The sequence below is a fragment of the Lissotriton helveticus genome, chromosome 6 (genome assembly GCF_964261635.1).
Source record: "Lissotriton helveticus chromosome 6, aLisHel1.1, whole genome shotgun sequence".
NCBI classification, from domain to species: domain Eukaryota; kingdom Metazoa; phylum Chordata; class Amphibia; order Caudata; family Salamandridae; genus Lissotriton; species Lissotriton helveticus.
The window spans coordinates 1,370,884,209-1,370,907,208 of record NC_136067.1 but is presented as its reverse complement, the minus strand read 5'-3'; the positions used below and the strand labels follow the sequence as shown (position 1 = coordinate 1,370,907,208).

Genomic DNA, 23,000 nt, shown 5'->3' with positions numbered 1-23,000 from the left:
GTTAGGCAGGGATATATTGTGGAAAATGAAGACTGTGCCATATATTGTTCACCAGATGGCAAAGAATTGCAGACTCCAGATGAAGATAGTTTGTATAAATTGACAATGCTCAAGATTGAGGCAGAACAAGACAAACTGTTTCCTATTTTTGATAAAGAGAAAATTCCTGTTGAACTGAAAGAGGGAGTGAAAGAAAGTGTGTAGTATTTCACTGGAAAAGATATAGGTTTGATGAAAGGAGTTGATCCTGTGAAAGTGTCCATAAAAGAAGGTGCATGTTATCAGAATATACCGCAGTATGAAATGACTGCGGAAGTAATTGAAGGAATTACTCCAGTGATTGACAAAATGATTGAGCAAGGAATTTTAAGAGAAATAGAGAGTAGTCCTTGTAATTCACCAATAATGGGATTGAAGAAACCAAATGGAACATTTAGAATTGTGCAGGACCTGAGAAAGGTTAATAAAATCGTTGTCCCATGTTGTCCAATTGTTTCGAATCCAGCAGTGATTTTGTACCAAATACCTCATGATGCAGAATGGTACACAGTGATTGATGTATGCAATGCGTTCTTTACTGTTCCATTGCATCCAGAAAGCCAACCAATTTTTGTGTTTCGTTTCCAAAATATTATCCTAGCATGGTGTAGAATTCCACAAGGGTACACTGAGAGTCCATCGATTTTTAATCAGTTGCTAAAGAAATCATTAGAAAATTTGAGCATGCCTGGATAATCTGTGTTGGTACAGTATATTGATGATCTTTTGGTTGCATCAAAAACAAAGGATGCCTGTATAATTGATACAGTAGCATTATTGAATCATTTGGCTGAGGAGGGACATAAAGTGTCTCCATCAAAATTGCAGTTTTGTCAAGAAGAAGTACAGTATTTAGGCCACAAGATTGCAAAGGGAATCAGACAGGTCACAATTGAAAGGATTAAAATGATACAAGGAATGCAGCCCCCCAAGACTCAAATACAGGTAAGAATGTTCCTAGGAATGGTGGGTTATTGCAGACAGTGGATACGTGGATTTTCATTGATTGCAAAACCATTGCAGAGACTGATAAAGGCAGATATCAAAGACCCTATTGTTTTGACCAAAACAGAGATGGAAGCATTTGAACAGCTAAAAACTAAATTGTGTGAAGCACCAGCTTTGGGAATGCCTGATTACGAAAAAGAATTTGAGCTGTACTGCAGTGAGCGAGAAGGATGTGCTCTGTCAGTATTAATTCAGAGGCATGGAAAAATGAGAAAACCGATTGCGTATTTCTCAGCTGTTTTGGACCCTGTTGCAAAGGCTTTGCCAGGTTGTTTGAAAGCAGTAGCAGCAACCAGTGTAAGTTTGGAGCAAAGTGAAGGAATTGTGATGGGATTTCCTGTGAGAGTCTATATACCTCACTCAGTGGAGATTCTCCTCACAAGAGCAAAGACTCAGTACATGACAAACAGCAGAATGACACGTTATGAGAAAATAATTTTGGGAGCTGAGAACGCGACAATTGCAAGGTGTGTAAATGTCAACCCATCGACACTGTTACCTGATACAGTTGAAGAAGAAGTGAACGGTGAGCTTGATCACAAGTGTTTGGATGTTCTAGAATATTGTACAAAGCCTTGTCCAGACATTAAAGATGAACCATTGCTTGAATCAGATTTTGTAATGTTTGTGGATGGATCATGCTTGAGAACAGAGAGTGGTGTCCTAAGTGCTGCATATGCTGTTTGTACAGTGGCTGAAGTGTTGGAAGCATCTTGTCTGAAAGGAATTCATTCTGCTCAAATAGAGTTAATTGCTTTGATACGAGCATGTGAGTTGGGGAAAGAGGTGAAAGTAACCATAGTGACTGATAGTCAATATGGTTATGGAGTTGTTCATGATTATGGACAGCTCTGGTCCCAAAGAGGTTATTTAACCTCTGCAGGAACACCCATTCGAAATGCAGAGTTTGTAAAGACACTGATTGATGTGATACAGTTGCCTGAAAAATTGGCTGTGGTAAAATGTTCTGCTAATAAAAAAGGTGAGGATTATATCACCAGATGAAATAGTTATGCAGATGCAATTGCAAAGCATTGTGCAAAGAATCAAATTTCAATTAATCGAGAAAAAACTGAAGAACATGTTCCAAGTCCTTTACTGCTAACCACTGTAGTGGAAACTTGGCAGGAAGTGAAGCAGATGCAGGAAGAAGCAGGAGCAGAAGAAAAAGATATTTGGTTAAAATCAGATTGCAGACAAAGGGAGGAAGATGAAATTTGGGTTTACAAAGATGAAAGACCAGTAATGCTCTATAGCATGATTTCAGATATGGCCCGAATGTACCCTTGTCAAGCACACATTGGCAGAGACGCTATCATTCATCTCTTTAGACAGACTTGGTATAATCGTAAATTCAGAATGATTGCTGAAAGTTTGTGTCAAAGATGCCTGGTCTGCCAGCAATTTAATCCAAACAGAAAAACTGATGTAAGTTTGGGAACCATAGGACGGGAGGGTGGCCCCTTCACAAGAGTTCAGATGTATTTTGTTGAATTACCTCCATGCAACAGACTCAGATATGTTCTTGTTATAATCTGTTTATTTTCTCGATGGGTAGAAGCTTTTCCCACGAGAAGGAATGATGGATTAACTGTTGCTAAACTGTTCTTGCGTGAGATAATACCACGTTTCGGGTTTCCGGTCACGATTGAATCGGACAGAGGCCCGCATTTTCAAAATGAGTTGATGCAGATGATTTGTGAAGCTCTGGACATTGGCCAGAAGCTACATTGTGCATATAGACCTGAGGCTTCTGGAGTGGTTGAACAAGTGAATGGAACAATTAAAAATAGAATTGCAAAGATGTGTTTGACAACAGGAATGAAGTGGCCAGATGCTTTGCCACTTGTGTTAATGACATTAAAAAGCATACCTGACAGGAAAGCTGGATTAAGTCCACACAAAATCTTGATGGGAAGGGTGATGAGACAGGCTTATGTACCAGTTAATAAGTTGTTAACCATAAATGATGACATCATACTGGATTACTGCAAGAATCTATCTGATGTAGTAACTTCTGTGCTTCACCAGGTGGGAACTGAATCAAATACCAAAGAGAAAATTCCAGCTGATCTAGTCCCTGGGGACTGGGTACGAGTGAAAGTTCATCGCAGAAGGAACTGTTTGGTACCAAGGTGGCAAAGACAACGTCAAGTGATCTTGGTCAGTACTACTGCAGTTAAGTGTGCTGGACTGAAAAGTTGGGTTCATGCTAGTCACACCATCCGTGTGCCTGAACCTGAATACCCATACGACGGTGAAAGTGCAACGGACTCTGATTCTGAAGGTGAACCAGAAAAGGATCCAGATATTGAAGATCGACAGGAACGTCAACATCTGGAAGTATCAGAAGCCAGTTCTGCGTCTGAAGGTGAAGGTGCAAGGGAAATTGTTGAAATACCAGATTCAGAAGATCAACTTGAAGGTCGAGAATCGGTAAAGGCAAGCACCAGTAAAGACACAAAAGAAAGTGAAGAAAAAGTTGTTGAAAAGGAGAAAACTATAAAGCAATCTGAAGACTCTGAAAGCAGGAACGGAAATCCTGAAACTGGAGAAAAGGAAGTAACTCGCGACACGGATGAGATTCCAAGTACCAGTTATGAAGGTGTTTCTAACAGAGTAACAGTAGAGAGAACTGAAACTGATGAAGACAAAGACATTGTGAAGATCATAATCAATGATACAGTAGAAGACACTGAAAGTGAAACTGATGACAGTGCAGATGAAACTCCATTAAGAAAAAGCACAAGAAAAAGAGCTTGGAGAGTGGAGCATAATACAATAGAGCTAAAGACTAAAAGTCTGTAAAGGAGACAATTGGCCTAAAGGAGTTTGGGGATTAAAATTCAAAATAGTGAACCAAACAAAAGAACAAGAAAACCAAGTGAATGAGATCTCCAGCCAGAAAGAAACATTGGGAAAGAAAATAGAGACTATTCAGAGGCCTAAAAGAGTAAGACGTCCAAATCAGAGGTACAAATCACCTGAGTGGACATACATTGTACTGCCACCAATTGTTGAAGTTAATAGTAGTCAAGAAAACTTGTACAACCCAAAGTCAATTTGGAAAAGTGAGTAAAGAAGTCATCTAAGAAAATGGACAGTTAGGTGCTCAAAGTATATGATATTCAAATAAAAAGTCTGAAGTCCTGTGTGACAGATTTGTAAATATAGAAGAGGTCGGAATTGACAAAAGGTCGAAGAAAACTTGTTAGAAAATCTAATTATAGTATAATTTAGAATAGAAACTGACATAAGGTCGAAGAAAACTTGTTAGAGTGCTGAGTGGTGTGAAATGTATAGGTGACATAAGGTCAAAGAAACGGTGTTAGGGAAGATGGCAATGAATAATCATAGAACGAAATGTTCTATTTTCAGAAAATGGTGTAGATGTTTTACAATATGTATGGGACTATTGATGATATTGCGGGTAATTTTAGCTATTGTGATTCCTTTCCAAAGTAATTTAACAAAATTAAAACCAAATGTGAGTTCAAGTAAACAAAGTGAGAAAGAAAAGGTGCCTGAGACTCATGTGTATAAACCAGAATTGCATCAAGATAGATCCATCAGTGATTACACCAAGAATACTTTTTCAAAGTTATTGCTGGAGTACATTAAAACAATGAATGTTGATGATTGTTATGTTTGTGTAAAATTGGCAGCATCAGTGTCAGAAGGGGTGACCTATCATCACCTTCTCTTACATATGGAGTAACTTGTAGTGTAATTGCAAGTTTGTTTTACAAGACTGGGAAACTGGAGTATCATTACTCTAATGTAGATGAGATATTTGCGAAGTTAAAGATTGACAATACATTAAATAAAAGAAAACATGCAGAGGTAATGGGAGAATATTTTCTAGAAGTAGATGAGTTAACGCACGAGTATGCATTTAATAATAATTTGACATGTAAAATGAGAGTTGAAGAAAAGGCATTCTTAAAAATGGTTGAGGAAAGAAGAATTGCTTACAAACGAAATGAGAAAATGAAACATGCAAAGTCTAAATAATATACATTTAATGATGAGAACATTGAGGACAAGAATGTGAATGTAGCAATCAAAATAGATGCACCAATGTTGGGAACATTTTGTATTAGTAGAGATTACTCAATGTACGACAATTATTTTGTGGGTGCAAGTCAATGTGAAGATACCTATAGAATTATAGGGGGTTGGGGATTTAAAGGAGGAAATGATCCTGTTTTTCCTGGAATTTATTTCATATGTGGGAATAGAGCTTATTATAGACTGCCAGACCACTGGTATGGGACATGTTATGTGGGATTGGTCTTTCCTATAATTTTCCATGTAGATAGAGGCACTAATGGAAAACATGAGATAGGTAAAGTTTTAAGTAGAAAAAGAAGAGAAACTGTGTTAGAAATAATAGGTGATGTATTTGGAGCACTGATACCAGCAGTGGGAATTTCGTTTAATGCAAATAGAATCAGAAAATTGTCTACAATAGTTGATAAATGGTAAACAGATACAGCAGGAGGATTCCTAATGGTAGATACTGAAATGGTTGCTATGAGAGCTATGGTTAAGCAAAACAGACTTGCCCTTGATATAATTTTACCAAAAGAGGGAGGAGTCTGTGGAATATTGAAAGTTCAATATTGTTGTACTTATATTCCAGATAAAAGTCAAAACATTGAAAAGTATATTATAAATATTACAGATTTGCATAAAGAAATTGAACCACTGGAGGTTGAAGGTGTCCTTGAAAGATTGGGTAAAAGTTTCTCAGCAATTAAGCATTGGTTTCAAGAAATAGGTAGTTCAATTATAGGTAAAATACTAATACCGATAACAATCTTAGTGATAGTAATCCTTATGATAAGGTTATGCTGTATATACAAAGGTAGAAGAGATTTCAGAAACTTGATAAAGAAAAGGAATGAAGAACGATTGGCAAGAATGAGAGAAAAGAATGAGATAGAAATGGAGGAAATAAAAGAAAAGGTTTTCAAAGACTCAAAAGAAAAAGAGACAAAAGTATAGATGACATTAACAAAAAGAATTTGAAACATGTTCTGCTAAATTTTTCAAAATTTTGAGGGTTATTTGGTGATAAAATCACCAGATGAGGGAATTGATGGAGCGAGGTGGCAAACACAAAATTTTGTGTACCCCTCTCAAAGTCAATGTTCCATAACGTTAATATTTACTAATTACACGTTTTGTGAAAATTAACCAACCATAAAGTAAGATGCATACATCATTTTATTATTATACACGGGGAAAACTAACTTTGCTTGCATGTTGCAATAATAACTAGCTAATTTGTACTGTTATTGTGTTGTGAATTAATGCATAGTTTGAAAAATAATCAAAACGCAATTTAAATGTGCTTATTGTATTCATTTGTGTGGTGGAGAGGTCGAAAATGTAAGTATAAAATGCATTTATGTGGCTTAATGGCTAGGTAACAACTAACTGGCAAACAGTCGTTAGGTGGGAGGTAAACAGAACGGGTTTAAATTCAATAATTAACATAAATCTGTGTTTGTTTTTACGATAGTTCCAAAGAGTAGCTGCTGAGGCCCAAAAATAAAATGGACATTTGGCTAAACAGTGAGCAAGAGCTGAACAGTGCAGGCGCGCCAAAAACCTGCAAGACAGAGTGAGCTGCCTGTGCTCGAGGAAGTTCAAGGCTACCATGGCCCGGATCCTAGGATGGGTGCCAAGCATGGACGATGTAATGCTTCGAGCCTGGGAGAGTTGATGCATGTTTCAAATGCAAGGAAGCGCCTAGGCCACGGACTGACTTAAACAAAGACCCTTTATTTTTCTACTGACACGTTGTGAAAATGATGCTGTAATGGTGAAGAGATGTTCACCCACCCTGATTTTGTCCAATCAGAAACCAAATAAGTGATGGTAGTTACAATTTAGATAGATTAAGTTGAAGAAATAGGGTATAAAACCCCTGGTTTTAGCTAGAAGGGGTCGCTTTTTCCGATTTCTACTGGAGATGCTGCCCGATTGCTAACCGATTCCTGGATGTAAGATCCTAATGATTTTTACTTGATTTCTTTGCAGGATTGAAGGATAAGATGAGGGTGTTAGTTAGGGATGTTAGGAGAGAATGAAGTTGGAACTATCTGTTCTTTGCTAAACTTTAACTGTTTTCTAAAATAAAGCGATTTTCTTGAGCTCTAAATAAAATGATCATGTTGAAATAAAGTTTAAGATTTTACTGAATAAAGATTTACTAATGCATAAATGTCAGACATGATAAAGTTTTTGTTCTGAATAAAAATTAGATAAATGAAGAAGTAAAAGCTGGTCTTTGATTCTTCCTACGCCTAATTTTCATTCTAGTAGATCCATTGCCGCTATGGTGGTGTGTCTGAATAATTAAAGTCTGAATAAAACCATGGTAAAATGTTTTAAATCTGCAGGTGTAAATAATAAATAGTTAAATAGGTTTAGACGCTCCACCAAATGTTACAGCATTTCTTCATTGCGATTCACCAAAGCCTTGAAGCCAAGTGTAAGTGAACAGGGTAAATGCGCAGTGTTATGGGCCCCACTGATGCATGATTTGTGTGTTTTAAGGTTTCAGGGAAATGGTGAGTATTGATTAGAAATGATTTCTGGAGCCGTGCTGTAGCAATGTGAGCTTACAAACAAACTAGACTGCTGTTATAAGAAGCTTGCCCCATGTACCGGGTGTAAGTCAAAGAAGACTCAGGAGGGAGGTGGGGGCAGGGGAGGACTCTGGGTTGTTTTTAAAGAGTTTCAATTGTAACCCAATGAGGTAGGTTTATTACCGGGGTTTATTCATTCTGTATTGTATGTTAGCTGCCTCTTCAGAGTCACTCTAACGTACTGTACATTGCATATCCTTTACTATATTCTTCTATCACAATCCATGACTATATGTAAGATTATTTTCACTAATGTAGCTCTTGAAGCATTTATTGATGAAATAATAATATACCGTACTCAAAGTTCACAAAATAGAAAAACAAATTTGGGGGGGAAAATACCCCAAAGAATAAAGTATGGTAGTTCAATGTGGTCATCGCTCACTATGGCCATCTGCAGAGCGGTCTGGAGGTCGTAGGTTTTAATGAAAGCAATGTAATTATTGTATATAAAAATAACTTAACTAAGATCTTTAAAGAAAAGTGTAACAAAATTATTACCATATGAATCATGACATTTTGAACTTTTGGGACTGTTAAATACACAAAGGTCAAGATTACAAGTGTCATGGAATTGGAGAGGCCCAAACTCTGCATACGTAACACTCCGCCAGTACCATGCAATTACCCAATGAATGGGGAATAACTGTGCAATACTGTTAAGTGCAGGTCTTCTGGGCGATGGCTGGAGAGTCGTCTTCGGGCTAAGGAAAGGATTACTACCTGCAGAAACAAGGCCAGATTGTAACTAGGAATCTAGTATTGCTCCAGAAATAATATCCAGCAGGAAGGTAAAATAAATGGCAAGTCCAGTGATCAAGCAATTACACAAAAACAGTTGTGATGCAACTGGACCCAAAATGGACTCCCCCTTATATAGTGCTATACAAGGTATGACAATACCCAGGGATAGGTTCGTCCATCTTGGATTGTGAGACAGGTTTAATAAAAAACACCGGAAATAAAGCAGCAGAAAATATATTTCTAATGATTTGCAATAGGCATTATAAGAAGAATGTGTGTAAAATAATTGAAGTTTCTAAAAAGCTTACTGCATGCGGCGTTGAGAGGATACCAACATGCAGGAAAGAATTATCCCATAATCCTGTGCCTGGGCTCGGATCGAGTCACGGCATGCAGGAAACAAGGACAATGGCCTCAGAGATGCCACCGGGCTCCAAGATCTAAGGACGTGCGAGTGGATGCCCACCAGCAGCAGTGACTGCCATCACGCCCGACTGGAGCGCAAGAAAGGGAAGGGGGGAACTCTTTCAATTAAGGGGCAGAATTCTACATGATAACACTATTCCAAGGGCTTTAACGCATACATCTACCACCTGTTATAAGCAGGTGGTACATATGAGTGTGGTGTTCCAACATTGGGCTAGTTGTAATCAGATGGATACTTACTCACAAGAATTATTCTGGTCAGAAAATAATGAAAATACTGCAAGTACATGGTTCTCTATTTACCTAATGTAACTTTACTTATCTGTTGCACATTTAGACCAGCAAAATGAAATACTACTTAGTATTAAAACAAATAACAACCAATTTCCCAAGACCACAACCTCATCATATAAGTATTTATCTTAACAATGTGGGAGTCATTATAAAACACAATATAAATTCTAATTGGTAAGCCAGCTTAAACCATACTTCACAGACTTGGAACATTTTAAGTAGGTGATGAGAGTTGTTATTGATAGTTATATACTCAAGTTAGCATAACATTAGCTTTTCCCTCATCAATCAAAACAATATATGATAGAAATTAGAGATAACTACATTTTTGTATTCAGCTCAGCATTCTGAAAATCTTAGCCATCTATAAAATGCAGAAACACTACCATACAGATTATTGAGGCCTAGAATACGAGTGTGAATATGTTACTTATCATTGGCAAACTGAAAAATAAAGCATTAAAAAAAAAGAAGGAAAAAAGAATGAGAGTGTGAACATAAAATACAGACCATCATGAAAGAATAATTAAATAAATTAGAGGTACACTTATTTATTGCTACTAATAAAGTAACAGCTAAAGGGGTTGGTAGCGCTGCACACCCTGGAAAGAGAATACTTCTAAATCTTGGTAATTGCAGAGGCAGGCTAATCCACAATCAAGAATATACAGAAACATACCATTGACTAAATAGATGGATGTTGTACAAACAGTATAAAATAACATAAGCAAGATACCTGGGGAGTTTGGGAGACTTGCTAGCTCTTGAAATTTTAGGAGACTTCTTGCCGGCCCAGTCATCACTCAGTTCAATGTCGCTGGAATCGGAGCAGTTACAGCTGTCAATCACTGAGGAGATCAACCCGTTTCCATAGATTTCATCTAGCAAGAGGAAACATAAAAAATAAAAAAGAACATATTAACGAACCTAAATCAAATACTATTGCTTTCACTACAAACATGAACTTGGCCACAGAGGCTGAGAGATAAACTAAGTGCACGACAGGCACTGAAGATACCGATAACAAAAGTTGTACATGTTCAGTAGCATGTGTGTGCAGGTAATTAAAGAGTCATTCTTGGGAATTCCGACAGTAATATATAAAAGGAAGCATTCACAACCTTAAGTATTAAGATGTTGCCTTTAAAGTGTTCCAAGGACTTGTGTAATAAAAACATATTTTACATGACTTGCTATGCATATTAATACGTGTCTGATGTCGCTACAGTGATCAACCATATTAGAGTAACATGACTGTGAAAAGAAATGAATAGTAAGGCAATCAAACACATGGCAACAAAGAAAGAGCACTTTTGGTACTATCAAAATAGGCAACCTTTGTCCAACTACCCTTTCAAGACACGGGCTTGCAGAGAAAACTGGTCGAAGGCTGTCCACTTGAGAGGTTTTTATGATTGTGTTGCGCATCGTAGAACAAAGTTGAAATGGATTCATCAATATAGATTTGTCTATTTACAGTAGGTGTATGATTGGACAATGGTGATGCGGGATGGAGCATCAAAAATAACCAGTGGGAAGGGAAGAAACAGGGCAGGATTATGGAATCTGTGCCACCTGCACAAAGAGCCTTGTGGGCTGGTTGCCTTGTAGTGTCGCTGAATGATATAAAGGAATTAGCAAGGCACATTCAAAAGGGGCTATTCACTTGTCTCATTTTCAAGGGGGTGTGGACCCATGGACATGAGAATTCCTTTGCACATTTAAATTCTGCATAATGCTGAAGCACGTGCATGGGCAAGGGGCCTCGATGGGCAATCAGAATGTCTGCTACCCAGTATGTGGTGCATAATTAGTGGGTTTCATATGGAAAGAAGCTTTTAGTGTCCAAGAGAAGGTATGGTTCTTGAAAGTAATCCCGGTTCTCTCTTGGGGGAATCTATATTGAAGTCATAAGCATTTAAATAGTTACGCAATTGTGTGGGAATCCCAGAGCACTACATAGAATATCTTAAGTGTAGACGTTCGCCTTTCTTCAGGAAGGCCTGCAGAAACACTTAAGAAATAACATAATATGCAGCCTAGAAGCATGCTACAGTGGTGACATTCTTCAGATTGTCCTTAGAAAGGATTAAAGTACCCCTATAAAGGTATAATTTGAGGTTAATGTTTAACAAAATAGCTTAATCTCTTTCACAAACCCTTTTCTGTAAAAGTAAGAGGTGGAGGATAGTAGGACAGTGTATCCTCATAGGCTGCTGGTATGTGAGTTTAAAACAGTGACTGTGCCATTAAGAACCCAGAGACCACCAGTATCCCATTATGCTCAGCAGGTGGAAGTTCCCTCAATTCATTCTGACGAGAAGCATCAGTGATAGGTATGTCCAATAATTACCTCTGCTATGTCCACTGGGGAGGAGGGAGAGTTGCTTATGACTTCAATTGAGATTTCCTCAAGAGAGAACCAGCATTACAGGTAAGAAACCATACCTTCTCTCTTGGGGGATTTCCATTGATAGTCATAAGCATTTGAATAAAATAGCAAGCTCATCCCTACCAATTGCGGTGGAAAGAACAGAAGAGAGAAGAACATGACTGGATTAAGCAAAGATATCTCTGAGGAAGGCTTGACCTGCTTGAGCATCTGCTCTAGCATCCGAGTCCCAACAATAGTGTTTGGTAAATGTGCAAACAGGTCTCCATATGGCCACTTGACAAATCTCGGCAATAGTGACATTTCTCATCAACGCCGCAGTAGTTGCTTTGCCCCTAGTGGAATAGGCCTCAGGCCTAGCTGTAAAGTCTTTTGGCTTTTTGGTAACATAGAAGTATGCAGGATACTATCCATCGGGTAATGAATTTTTTGGAAGTGGCTAAACCTGCAAGGACAATACCATTATTGACAAACAGCTGGCCCGACCTGTGCATGTTGCGCGTATTATCTAGAAATAACTTCCAAACCCGCCTTACATCTAGGAAATGAAGCGTTCTTTCAGTCGAGGTTGAAAAATTCTCAAAGAAGGTTGGTAAAGAGATTGTCTGATTGATATGAAAATCCGAAATAACCTTGGGAAGGGTTTTCAGGTGAGTCCTGATAAGTATCTTGTTAGAGTGAAAGACTGTTTAAGTTTTGTTAGAGCGTAATGCCTGGATTTTGCTAACCCTACAAGTCGATATGATTACTATGAAGAAAGTGGTTATCCATGAGTGATGCTGCAGGGATGCTTTATGAATGGGTTCGAAAGGTTCCTGCATGAGACAAGAGAGAACTAAGATAAGCTCCAAGGGAGGGGAAGGACACCTGATGGAAGGGAAGACCTTCTTCAACCCTTCTAAAAAACGTTTGATTACTGGGATTTTTAAAAAAGAGGTTTGTGAAGGACATTTTCTGTAGGCAGTAATAGTTGCCAAGTGAACCTTCATGGAAGAGAATTGCAAGCCAGATTTTGTCAAATGGAGGAGATAGGGAAGAATGAAGTCTTCCTGATAAGATGTAGTGTCTATGTTCTTGGAAGAACACAAAATGCAAATTCTCTTCCACATGAAGGCATATGCTGAATGGGTCGATGGCCGTTTAACTTATTTGAGGATGTCCATGTAGTCTTTTGGTAGGTTTAAGTGTCTATACTGCACTAGCTCAGGAGCGATTATGCCAAATTCAAAGAGGAGAGATTGGGGTGAACCATTTGCTCTCCGAACTTCGTTAGCAGGCTTAGTCTTCATGGCACCTTGAGCTGTGGACACTGATACTGGTGAAGGAGGTGGCCACTCTGCGGCTACCAAGATGAGTCTGGCTCTCAAGTAGGACAGCTTGAGGAGGACTGCCGGGATCAAAGGGATTGGTGGAAAGGCATAGAGAAATGTGCCTGCACAGTTGATCCATAGGGTATTCCCCAGAGTCCATGGTTGGAAGTACCTTGAGGGGGGTCTTAGCATTTTTTGTTTTCTACGGTGGCGAATAAGTCAATGTGTGGAGAGTCCCACCACAGCCTGAAGAGGGTTTGCACGATGTCGCCATGAAGGACCTATTCATGGTTTTCTTGCAGAAGCCTGCTGAGGGAGTTTGCTTGCACATTTTGCACACCCGGAAAGTGAGTTGCCATGATCCACAGGTTTCTGGCAATGAGACATTTCCAAATTGCTTGGGCATATTTTTGCAAAGTAATTCAATTTTAATAATGAATTAATTCTTTTAACTTGCAAAGGTTTACTTATTAAAACATTTTATGTGAATTGCAACGATTTTAATTAACTCCTTGCGTGCTGGTGACGGAACCACTCCGTCACCAGCCACGGACGCGCTGTGCTGGTGACCGAGTGGTTCCGTCACGGCCCGGCCGCCACGCCTGCGTGGCATCAATTTCGGGCCTGCACAGCGCGTTCTATTCAGCGGGCGGCGCCGTGACGGAACCACTCCATCACAAGCATAGCACGCCCGTGGCTCGTGATAGAGTGGTTCCGTCACGAGCACGGTGGCGCGCGCGCCCCCCACTCTCCCCCCCAGCGGCACTGCGGAATTACCGCCGCGGGTAAGGGGTTAATCTACGAAAATAAATATTACTTACTTGCTTGGACTTCATGGGATAAAGGTCTGGAATTCGTTGCTCCGTGCTTGTTGAAATAGTACAAAGTGGTTGTATTGTCTGTCTGAATAAGCAGCGACTGGGTGGTTGGGTGCAAGATGGACTGCCCAGAGCTCGAGGAGATTGATGTGATATGTCCTCTCCCTTGGAGACCATGTGCCTCGAATTTGGAGGTGATTGATGTGGGTTTCCCACCTCAGTAACGATGCATCTGTCGCTATGGTTTGAGAGGGAGCGTGTTGGTGAAAAGGTATCCCTTGAAGCAGGTTGGTCAGAGAGCACCCCCATGTTAGAGATTGCTTCGCATAAGTGAAGAGAGTGATCTTGTTCTCCCAGTTGCCTGTTCCCACTGGCCCCTGAGACATTCCTAAAGGGTGCGCATGTGAAGACGTGCATTCGAAGTGAGGAAGATACACAAGGCCATGGAGTCGAGAAGGGATGACACTGACCTCACCATGGGATAAGAGGCATTCATGAGATAGTGACACTTCCGACAGATCGATGAAAGTCTCTGCTCCGAAGGACAAGTACATGCCTGCATGGTGTCAATAGTACCCCTAAATACTGCAGAGTCTGAACCGGAATGGAGATCGACTTAATGTAGTTGATGTGAAGATCCAACTGTTGAAAGACCTTGCATGTCCAGTTGTAATGCTGCTGGCCTTCTAGTGAAGTAGACGCCTTTATTAACCGATCATCTAGTTAAGGATAGACGGAGATTCGGTGCCTCCGGAGGTGGACAGCAATTACTGCCATGCACTTAGAGACAGTTCTGGGAGCTGGCTTGAGGCCGAATGGAAGAACCTGGTATTGATAGTGTTCCTGCCCCACTACAAACCTAAAGAACTTTCGGTGTTTCTTGGCGATGGGTACATGAAAGTTTGTATCTTGGAGGTCTATGGAGCAGAGCCAATCTCCCTGGTGTTGTTGGAGATAGATCTGATGCAAAGTCAGCATCTGAAACCCATCTCACCAAATCCATTTGTTGGCTACTTTTAAGTCGAGAATGGGTCTGAATTAGTTCTTGTCTTTTTTCTTTACCAGAAAGTATCTGGAGTAGATGCCTGCAACCCATTGTTTGAGGGGGACTACCTCCACCACATGCTTCTGGAGCAAGATGCTGACTTCTTTCCGAAGCATGCGCAGATGATGGCTGGATGTTTTTCGTGGTATGGTGGGGGGAGAATTGGTGAACCGGACACAATACCCATTTTGAACAATTTTCAGAACCCAGACGTCTTTTGTTATGTTTTGACACTCTGCCAAAAAGTGTGATATGATTTCCCCTACTGGAATGGGTAGCGGTAGAGGGAGGAAGGGAAAATTCATAGCCTGGTACCAGTTGTATGTTTGTGCATTATCTTGGGAAGATCACCCTAGAGATTGCAGTCGCTGCTGCTGCTGGTAAGGTCGTTGCAGCAGTGGCTGCTGGCGATTGATACCAATGCGGGGCTTGAACCCTCCGAGGGTAACACCAGTGCTGGTAGGGCCTGAAGGGACGGCTTTGTTCTTTTGGCCTTTTTAGGCCGAACGCCTTAAAAGTTTCCATTTCAGACTTCATGCGAGCCACCTCATTGTCTGTGTGGCTGCCAAAGAAGGTAGAGCCTCGGATTTAAGACATGTCAGGTGGAGCCAAGAATGCCTTCTCAAGGTAATTCCATGACAATTTTCAAGTGCCGCTAACAAGGAGGAGTCTGCTGCGGCACTGAGGACCTGGTTGTACATCATGAGTCCTTCATTATGATCTCTAGGACATCTTCTCCTCCGTCCCTGGGAAGATCATCTGCAAATTGTTGGATAGAGTCTCAGAGCGCTCTATCATATCTACCCAGGAGGTCAATAGCACTGGCCACTTTCATGGTAGTTGCGGCTGTGTTGCAAACCTTGCTACCAATAGAATCCAGTGTTTTACTCTCCTTATCAGGAGGAACTGAAGAAGAAGGAGTGGTAGTGTGATGCTTCTTGGCCACAGAGTCAGGAGGTGGATCCTATTGGAGAAACAGAGGATCTTGTCCAGGAGGCCTATATTTTTTTCTGTAGACTCAAAGGTGTCATTTTGGTTGATACTGGGGTCAGAAAGATTTTCATTGCTGGCTCTAAAAGTCCTGGCACCAATGGAAGCAGAGGTCTTGACGCTGACCACTGGAAGAGCGTCGCAAATATAACAGAGGTGGTAGGTGTAGGGACCGACATCTGTATATTAAGCTTTGCCGCACCGCTCACTAGAACCTCCTGGAAGATGGTGATGTCATCTACCGGAGAGATGAAAAGAGGTGGAGAGTCCAAAAATGGTTGCGAATATCGTCCTGTTGATGAAGATGAGGACTGCATCTTGACCGATGTCTGGAGGTTGTACGTGGTCGTGATCAGTGGCTTTGATGGCAAGAGCACCTACAAGACGATGAATGCTTGGAATGATGCCAGTGATGGCGTTGTGGTATATAAATAAATAATACCGGATCTATTTTTGAATGAATGAATGAATAACAGATAGCTCAATAAATAAGAGTCAAAATTCGAGGTAGTAGGAGTTTTGCAGGTTTATTACAGCATAAGGACAGGAACAGGACAACCTGCACGGAATAGGATGGCAAGCCTGGCAGCGCTGCCGCGGTCAGGGTCTAGAATGGCTCACCAACAGATCGGAACTGGGAACACTTTTTAATAACAATACATGAGCATATATACATAACGCCAACACATAGCATTACATTGCAATGGGCGTAGCAGTGGGTGGAGCAAGAGGCATGACGCGAAACAGTCGCGAAAGATAAGGGCTAAAGAGGGTGTAACTGGGTGTGCACATAGACATGTGATGCAAATGTAACAGAATATGTCATGAATGGGCGGAAACATTGGAGGGGGCTACCTAAGGAGCCGGGACCTCTAACCTGATGGTGCGCGCAAACTGGCAATGACGTGTTACTAGGAGAAGCTGGGGGCTATGAACTCTGTGCTAGGAGCAGAGACTAAAGTCTGGAGGGTCGGAGCGACATGTACCTAAACCCTATCTGGTATCTAATGTTTAGGGAACATGTTGATATAAACTAGAAGTCCTGAGGGGAAAAGCTAACAGACTCTAAGGCTAGAGCATGCATTTATTCTACATGTAGTGCGTGATGAAGAATATTAAATGACCATTAAATACAGTATTTCTCTTAACATGGGGCCGAATAGGCTAGACAATGACGGAAACTATTGATGCAGTTCAGTAGCTTGGGAATGCAGAGAAGGAGGACTAAACTGATAGCTGGAATCATAACATAGTCTTGGCAGACTCAGAGGCAGAGCCAAGCTGCACCGGGCACTGCGAGGCAGGAAGTAAGTGAAAGGTCGAGGATACAGGTGGGGGCTGTATCGCTCCTCAGCGAGGCTTCAGGAGACAGGAGCTGAATCTGGTGTCCGGGCCCTGTTGAGGCCTAGAAACGGGGACTTTCAATGAATTAACGTGCACACTGAGAAACGTGGCAACATAACTTTACATAGGCCTGACACTCCTATTACTCACGAGAACTGGGAAATGACATACCAGAGGTGGACACAACTATAATTGCGTCTTGAATCGGACATGGGGAATACATATGCATATTTAATCATGCACACATAACATATGATGGATGACACGTAGGGACATAGAACATGACAAAATTTACTTTTCCACATTCCCTCCTTGTCACTACGTTTCCATCAGGAAACATCAATATTCATGATGCCATCTATCATTTCATACAGTACCATTTGTTCATCTCGAATTGTCTTGGAACGAGATTTAGAACGGGGCTTGGGACTAGGAATACAAGAGGTAGCACACATGCCGCAAATCGCAGGGCCACATTGTATACAGAGGCAGCAGCTGAATATGATCGCTACTGCGATACCTAGAAAGGACAGGACTTTCCATCCCCAGGCGGAAATTATATTCCAGAACCAACCGGACCATGTCCAGGTGCCTGGATCTTGGTGTAACAGATGGGCAATTTTATGAAGTCTGGTTATAGCTGAATAAACAGACGGCGCGTTATTTGGAATGAAAATGCAGCAACTGGATCCGATGAGTCTACAGGCCCCGCCCCTATCGGCCAGTATGACGTCAAGGACGAGACGATTCTGGAGCACAACAATTCTCATAAAGGATTGCTCTTCGGTTAAGTTACCTAGAGCGGAGGCAGTCTCATCTACTACAGCTTCAAGGGTTCTTGTTAACCTACGGATTAGCTTACTATTTACAACTGTACCTAAATAAGGGAAAACACCTTTATCAATATCAATGAATTGCTCTGCAGCAGTTTCAGTATAGTCGACAATCGGGAGATTTCTCTTGTGTCTAGTATGTACTAGGTAGGAATTCCTATGGTAGTCAGGTGGGGCTAGAAAAACAGGTGGCAGTAGGAAGGCAATGTAACAGGTTCCCTCCCAATCGAGGGGCAGACGAACATATGCAGTTTGACCACAAACAAAATAAGAATGACGTGAAGCTTTAAAAATAGATTTCCCACTGTCACTATACTTGACAATAGTAGTACAATCACTATGTCCTACATGTACAGAACCATAATTACGAACACATAATTCGCCTTTGACTGGTAACACTGAAATAGCAGGTGAGTCTGGAGTAGTATCAGACTGAACATTCAGGACCATAACATTCGACGAATAGTTACCTAAATTGTACACTTCATTTTCTAGATCTAAACCTGTTCTGTGGGGGGGACCATGCTTGTCTGGGAAACATGTGCTGTTAAGAAAAGACATATCTGTTGAGGATGACGTTAACGTGGACCATGCTCCACACGAACCATTATGTGAAAAAGGATAAGGAAAGAGTGGCAGAACTCCCTTTGACGTCTGGAAAGGGGGGAGTCGACCACACACCCAACAATTAGTGGCATTGCTGGTCTGGTGTGAATAATGCAACATGCGGATAAAAGTATTGTTACGCATAGCGAGGCGGTATGAATATTCATGAGGAGGCAGATCAGTAAACGTGTGCTCTACTGTAATATTAGAATGCTTATTTACATGAGGAACTGGAAAACACAGATAAAATGCGTAACTAGTGCAGGAAGTCAAAAGGCTGAGAAATAATATGAAACTTAGAAAAACGATACATCGGATTGAGTTTTGACTGACTCTCTCACTATGGGGGTCTATTTTATACATGTCAGAAACAGTCTAACCGTTTCACCTAGGGGAGGACTTAGACAATCAAACTGGCTGACTTATTTTACTAGACCGTAGCTTTTGCTTATACTCCTGCTGCGGAGTTTTCTCTAACAGGGGAGGGGTTGTGCCAATGTCATTTGCGGGACAGTCCTTAGGAACAATGTTTTGACAAGTTTTTAAATCCTGGGAAATGTTCTTGGAGACCGGCTTTAATCCGTAGAATTTCTTGACGTGCGAAAGGTGTACCCAGCCGCGGCGTCCTTCCAATTTCACGGCTGTACGGGTGGTGAGGAGGACCTGACGGGGCTCCTTCCAACGTGGCTCCAGCGGACTTGATCTGTCGAAGTTACGTACGAGGACCATTGAACCTGGAACGATTTCATGCGGGGCCACCTCGGTATTGTCTGGAAATGCGGCGGCAACCTGTGAACGACATGAGTTGAGGGCAGACATCAAGGAAGCTAGGTAATCTGTCAGCATATTACATGAAACATCAGTAATACTTCGGGGTCTAGGAGTACCCCACATGTTAGGGGGGCGGCCGAAAACGACCTCATACGGGGACAGACCTGATCTGGAATGTGCGACCATGCGCATGTAAAATAAAGCGACTGGCAGAGCTACTAGCCAGTCCACACCTTTCTCTTTACATATTTTGGCAATTCGGATTTTCAGAGTCTGATTATGTCTCTCGACCAGACCAGCTGCTTCAGGATGGCGTACACAATGAAACTTCCACTGGTACCCTAACAACAGGGAAACGTGCTTCATGAGTTCAGATGAGAATGGCTGACCGTTATCAGAATATACGACTCTAGGGAGTCCATATCGAGGGAAAAACTCACGAACCAACTGCTTGGCAGTGGTCGCGGCTGTGTAATCTGGGACTGGATATGCTTCTGTCCATCTGGACAAAGCGCATACAACTACAAGAACATACTTGAAACCTCGACATCGCTCCATCTGAATATAATCCATCTGGAGGACCTCAAAAGGGTGGTCAGGAGGCTGGAATCCCCCTTGTTCCACCGGGACACTTTTACCTGGATTAAACTGACAACATATCATACAGGTACGGACTTTCTGCTTGGCTGCAGCTCGTAAATGCTTGTTGAACCAAATGTTCTGGATACTGTCTAACATTGCTTTTTCTCCTAAATGTGCTGGACTATGTGCGGTATTAATGATAACTTGAACCATAGAGTCGGGGAGAAACCATGTGGTTCTTCCCTTCGTCACCCATCCTTGATCTGTCTGGACCCCTCCTTGTTCAGACCATTTCTTGATTTCATCGGGAGTAGCATGTAACTGGATATCTATGACATCCTGGGTGGGGTCCTTAACTGTCATACATGTAGTCAGATCTGGAGTTTGTGTCTGTGTCGGATTAACATGAATGTCTGGAGTCTGTGCTGTAAGCTTGGCTGTGCGATCTGCTAGATCATTACCTTGGGAAATAATGTCAGTAACTTTCGTATGTGCTTTGCATTTCATAATAGCAATGGATGTCGGTAAATGTATTGCATCTAACAGAGCTTGGATAAGGAAACCATGCTGAATTTTGGTTCCATGAGAAGTCATGAAACCTCTCTCCTGCCAGAGCACTCCAAAGTCGTGAACGACTCCAAATGCGTAGCGTGAATCTGTGTAAATATTAACTTTCTTTTCCTTGGCGTGTATACAAGCTTGTGTCAGAGCAACTAGCTCTGCTGCTTGAGCGGACAGAGTGTCAATGCGGTGTGTCTCAATAACTTCAGTGTCAGTAGTCACTGCATACGCGGCAACTAAATCTCCTGTACTAGTTCTCATACATGACCCATCCACATAAAGTGTCAGGTCGGGATCTAGTAACGGAATGTCTGTCAGGTCTTGTCTTGGCTTTGTCGTAATGTTGACTACTTCCACACAATTGTGTGCGGCAGAATTTGAACTAGCTGATGGCAACAGTGTAGCAGGGTTCAGGACGTTGCAGCGTCTGATTTCTATGTGTGGCTGGAACAGTGTCAATTCATAACCCGTTAAACGTGCAATTGTCAAGTGCTGTGTTTGTGTTCTATTTAAAAGAACTTCCACGGAGTGTGGAACTTGTACTGTCAGGGAGTGTCCTAAAACTATGGAATCACTTTGTCTGATAGCTAGTGCTGTGGCTGCAACTGACTTGAGGCACGCGGGCAAAGCCTGGGCGACTGGATCTAATGTGCTAGAAAAATAAGCACACGGCTTGTATTGTCCTGCTTGATCTTGTGTGAGAACAGATAATGCTGTACCTTCGCGTTCAGTGACGAAAAGTGTAAAAGGCTTACTGTAGTTCGGTGTAGCTAGAACTGGAGCTTGACATAAAGCTTTCTTTAACTCGTTGAAACTAAGTGTATGTTCAGATGTCCAAGGGAGGACAGTCGGTGCGGCTGTCTCCTGTGTCGTTAACTGTATCAATGGCTTGGCTAGAAACGCATACTGAGGAATCCATTGTCTGCAGTAAGAAGTAAGGCCAATAAAGGCACGTACCTCCTTCTGGGTCCTGGGCTGAGGAAGACTCGCTATCAACTGGATGCGATCGGGTGTCAACTGCCTACCCCTCTTGGACAGCAAGTGTCCTAAGTAAACCACTTGCTGGACACAGAATTGAAGCTTCGAAGGGGACACCTTGTGCCCCATCTCGGCTAGGAAATACAGAACCGTCAGTGACGCTCGCTCGCAGTCACGTTCAGAACGGGCTGTGATCAATAGATCATCGACATACTGGAGCAGGGCAGTGTCAGTTGGCATGTGAATATTGTCTAGTTGTCTCTTAAGTGCTTGACTGTAAATACTAGGACTTTCTGTGAAACCTTGAGGAGCTCGTGTAAACATATAGCTCCTTCCATTTAAACAAAATCCGAAAAGAAACTGGCTGTCTGGATGGATGGGAACACTAAAAAATGCATTCTTAAGATCGATTACTGTAAAGAACATGGCTTCGGAATCAATGGCTGTCAATAGGGAAGAGATATCTGGGACAACTGGGTACTGAGGAATAATACATTTGTTAAGTTCTCGTAAATCAATCACTAATCGATATACTGGGGGTGCATTTGGATCAGTACGTTTCATGACTGGAATGATCGGAGAGTTACATACATTGGAGTCAGTTTCTACAACTACTCCTTGAGCCATGAGCTCGTCTATAATTTTGGATAAGGCTGCTACAGCCTCAGGTGGCAATCTATACTGCCTGATTCGTGGTAACACTACACCTGGTTTGAGAGTCACACGATGGGGTGTGATTTGCATGTAACCTACATCAGTTGGACCTTGCGCCCATAAATGCTGCGGGACATAAGACAATCTGGGATCAAAATCTCGTAATACATAGTGACCCTTAAAGTCACGTAGGAACAATCGTATTCCCTCGGGGGAACAACATATAACTGCACCTAACTCTTTCAATGTCTTAATGCCTAACAGATTTTCTGGACATGACTTAGTAAGTAACAGATCAGTAGTGCGGGACAATGGACCTACTTCTAGAGTGACTGGCTTTGAAATCTCATTTACGATAGGCTTTCCTGAAAATCCAAGGGAAACATTTCTAGAGCCTGAGAGCGGAGCCCCTGGAACTTCGGCGTGACTAATTGTGGTCCTACTTGCCCCTGTATCAATCAAAAACTTTCTGTCTTTCCCTAATACTTGACTGTGAACATAGGGACCCTCTTGATCTACAGGTATCTCGATGAGAGGCAAGCCTACCTCCCTCTCTAGGCTGTTTCATGAATACTGCTGATACTCTGGATACTCAGACTGTGCATACTGGTACATCTGCGATGTAACATGCTGTGTTGCAGCAATAGGCTGCGGTGCTGTAACTGTCTGTGGTGCATTCTGTGACTGAGGAGTCTGTGAAACTTGTTCTTGTCTAGGCGGACGTGGTCTTTCTTTAGTCTTACCAGTAGCTATGTTATGTTTCAGAACTGTACACTCGTTTATGAAATGACCTGGCTGTTTACAATAATTGCAGTTCCCTTTAACGGGTGCTGCAGGATGACTGGCTTGATTCGGACCCCTCTTCTGACTGTCGTGAGGAACAGATTGTGCAACTAGCACTTTCATTTTTGTGTCTTTCATACGTTTTCTTTCGTGTTCTTGT

General features: G+C 41.6%; 1 protein-coding gene across 1 annotated transcript in view; it reads right to left on the bottom strand.

The window, feature by feature from the left end:
- Window positions 1-23,000, bottom strand: part of TULP4 (TUB like protein 4) — an 865,190-nt gene that overhangs the window by 205,597 nt on the left and 636,593 nt on the right. The window contains exon 10 of the mRNA XM_078649123.1: window positions 9,910-10,054. Coding sequence (XP_078505249.1) covers window positions 9,910-10,054 — 145 coding nt within the window. The remainder of the gene's footprint in view (window positions 1-9,909; window positions 10,055-23,000) is intronic.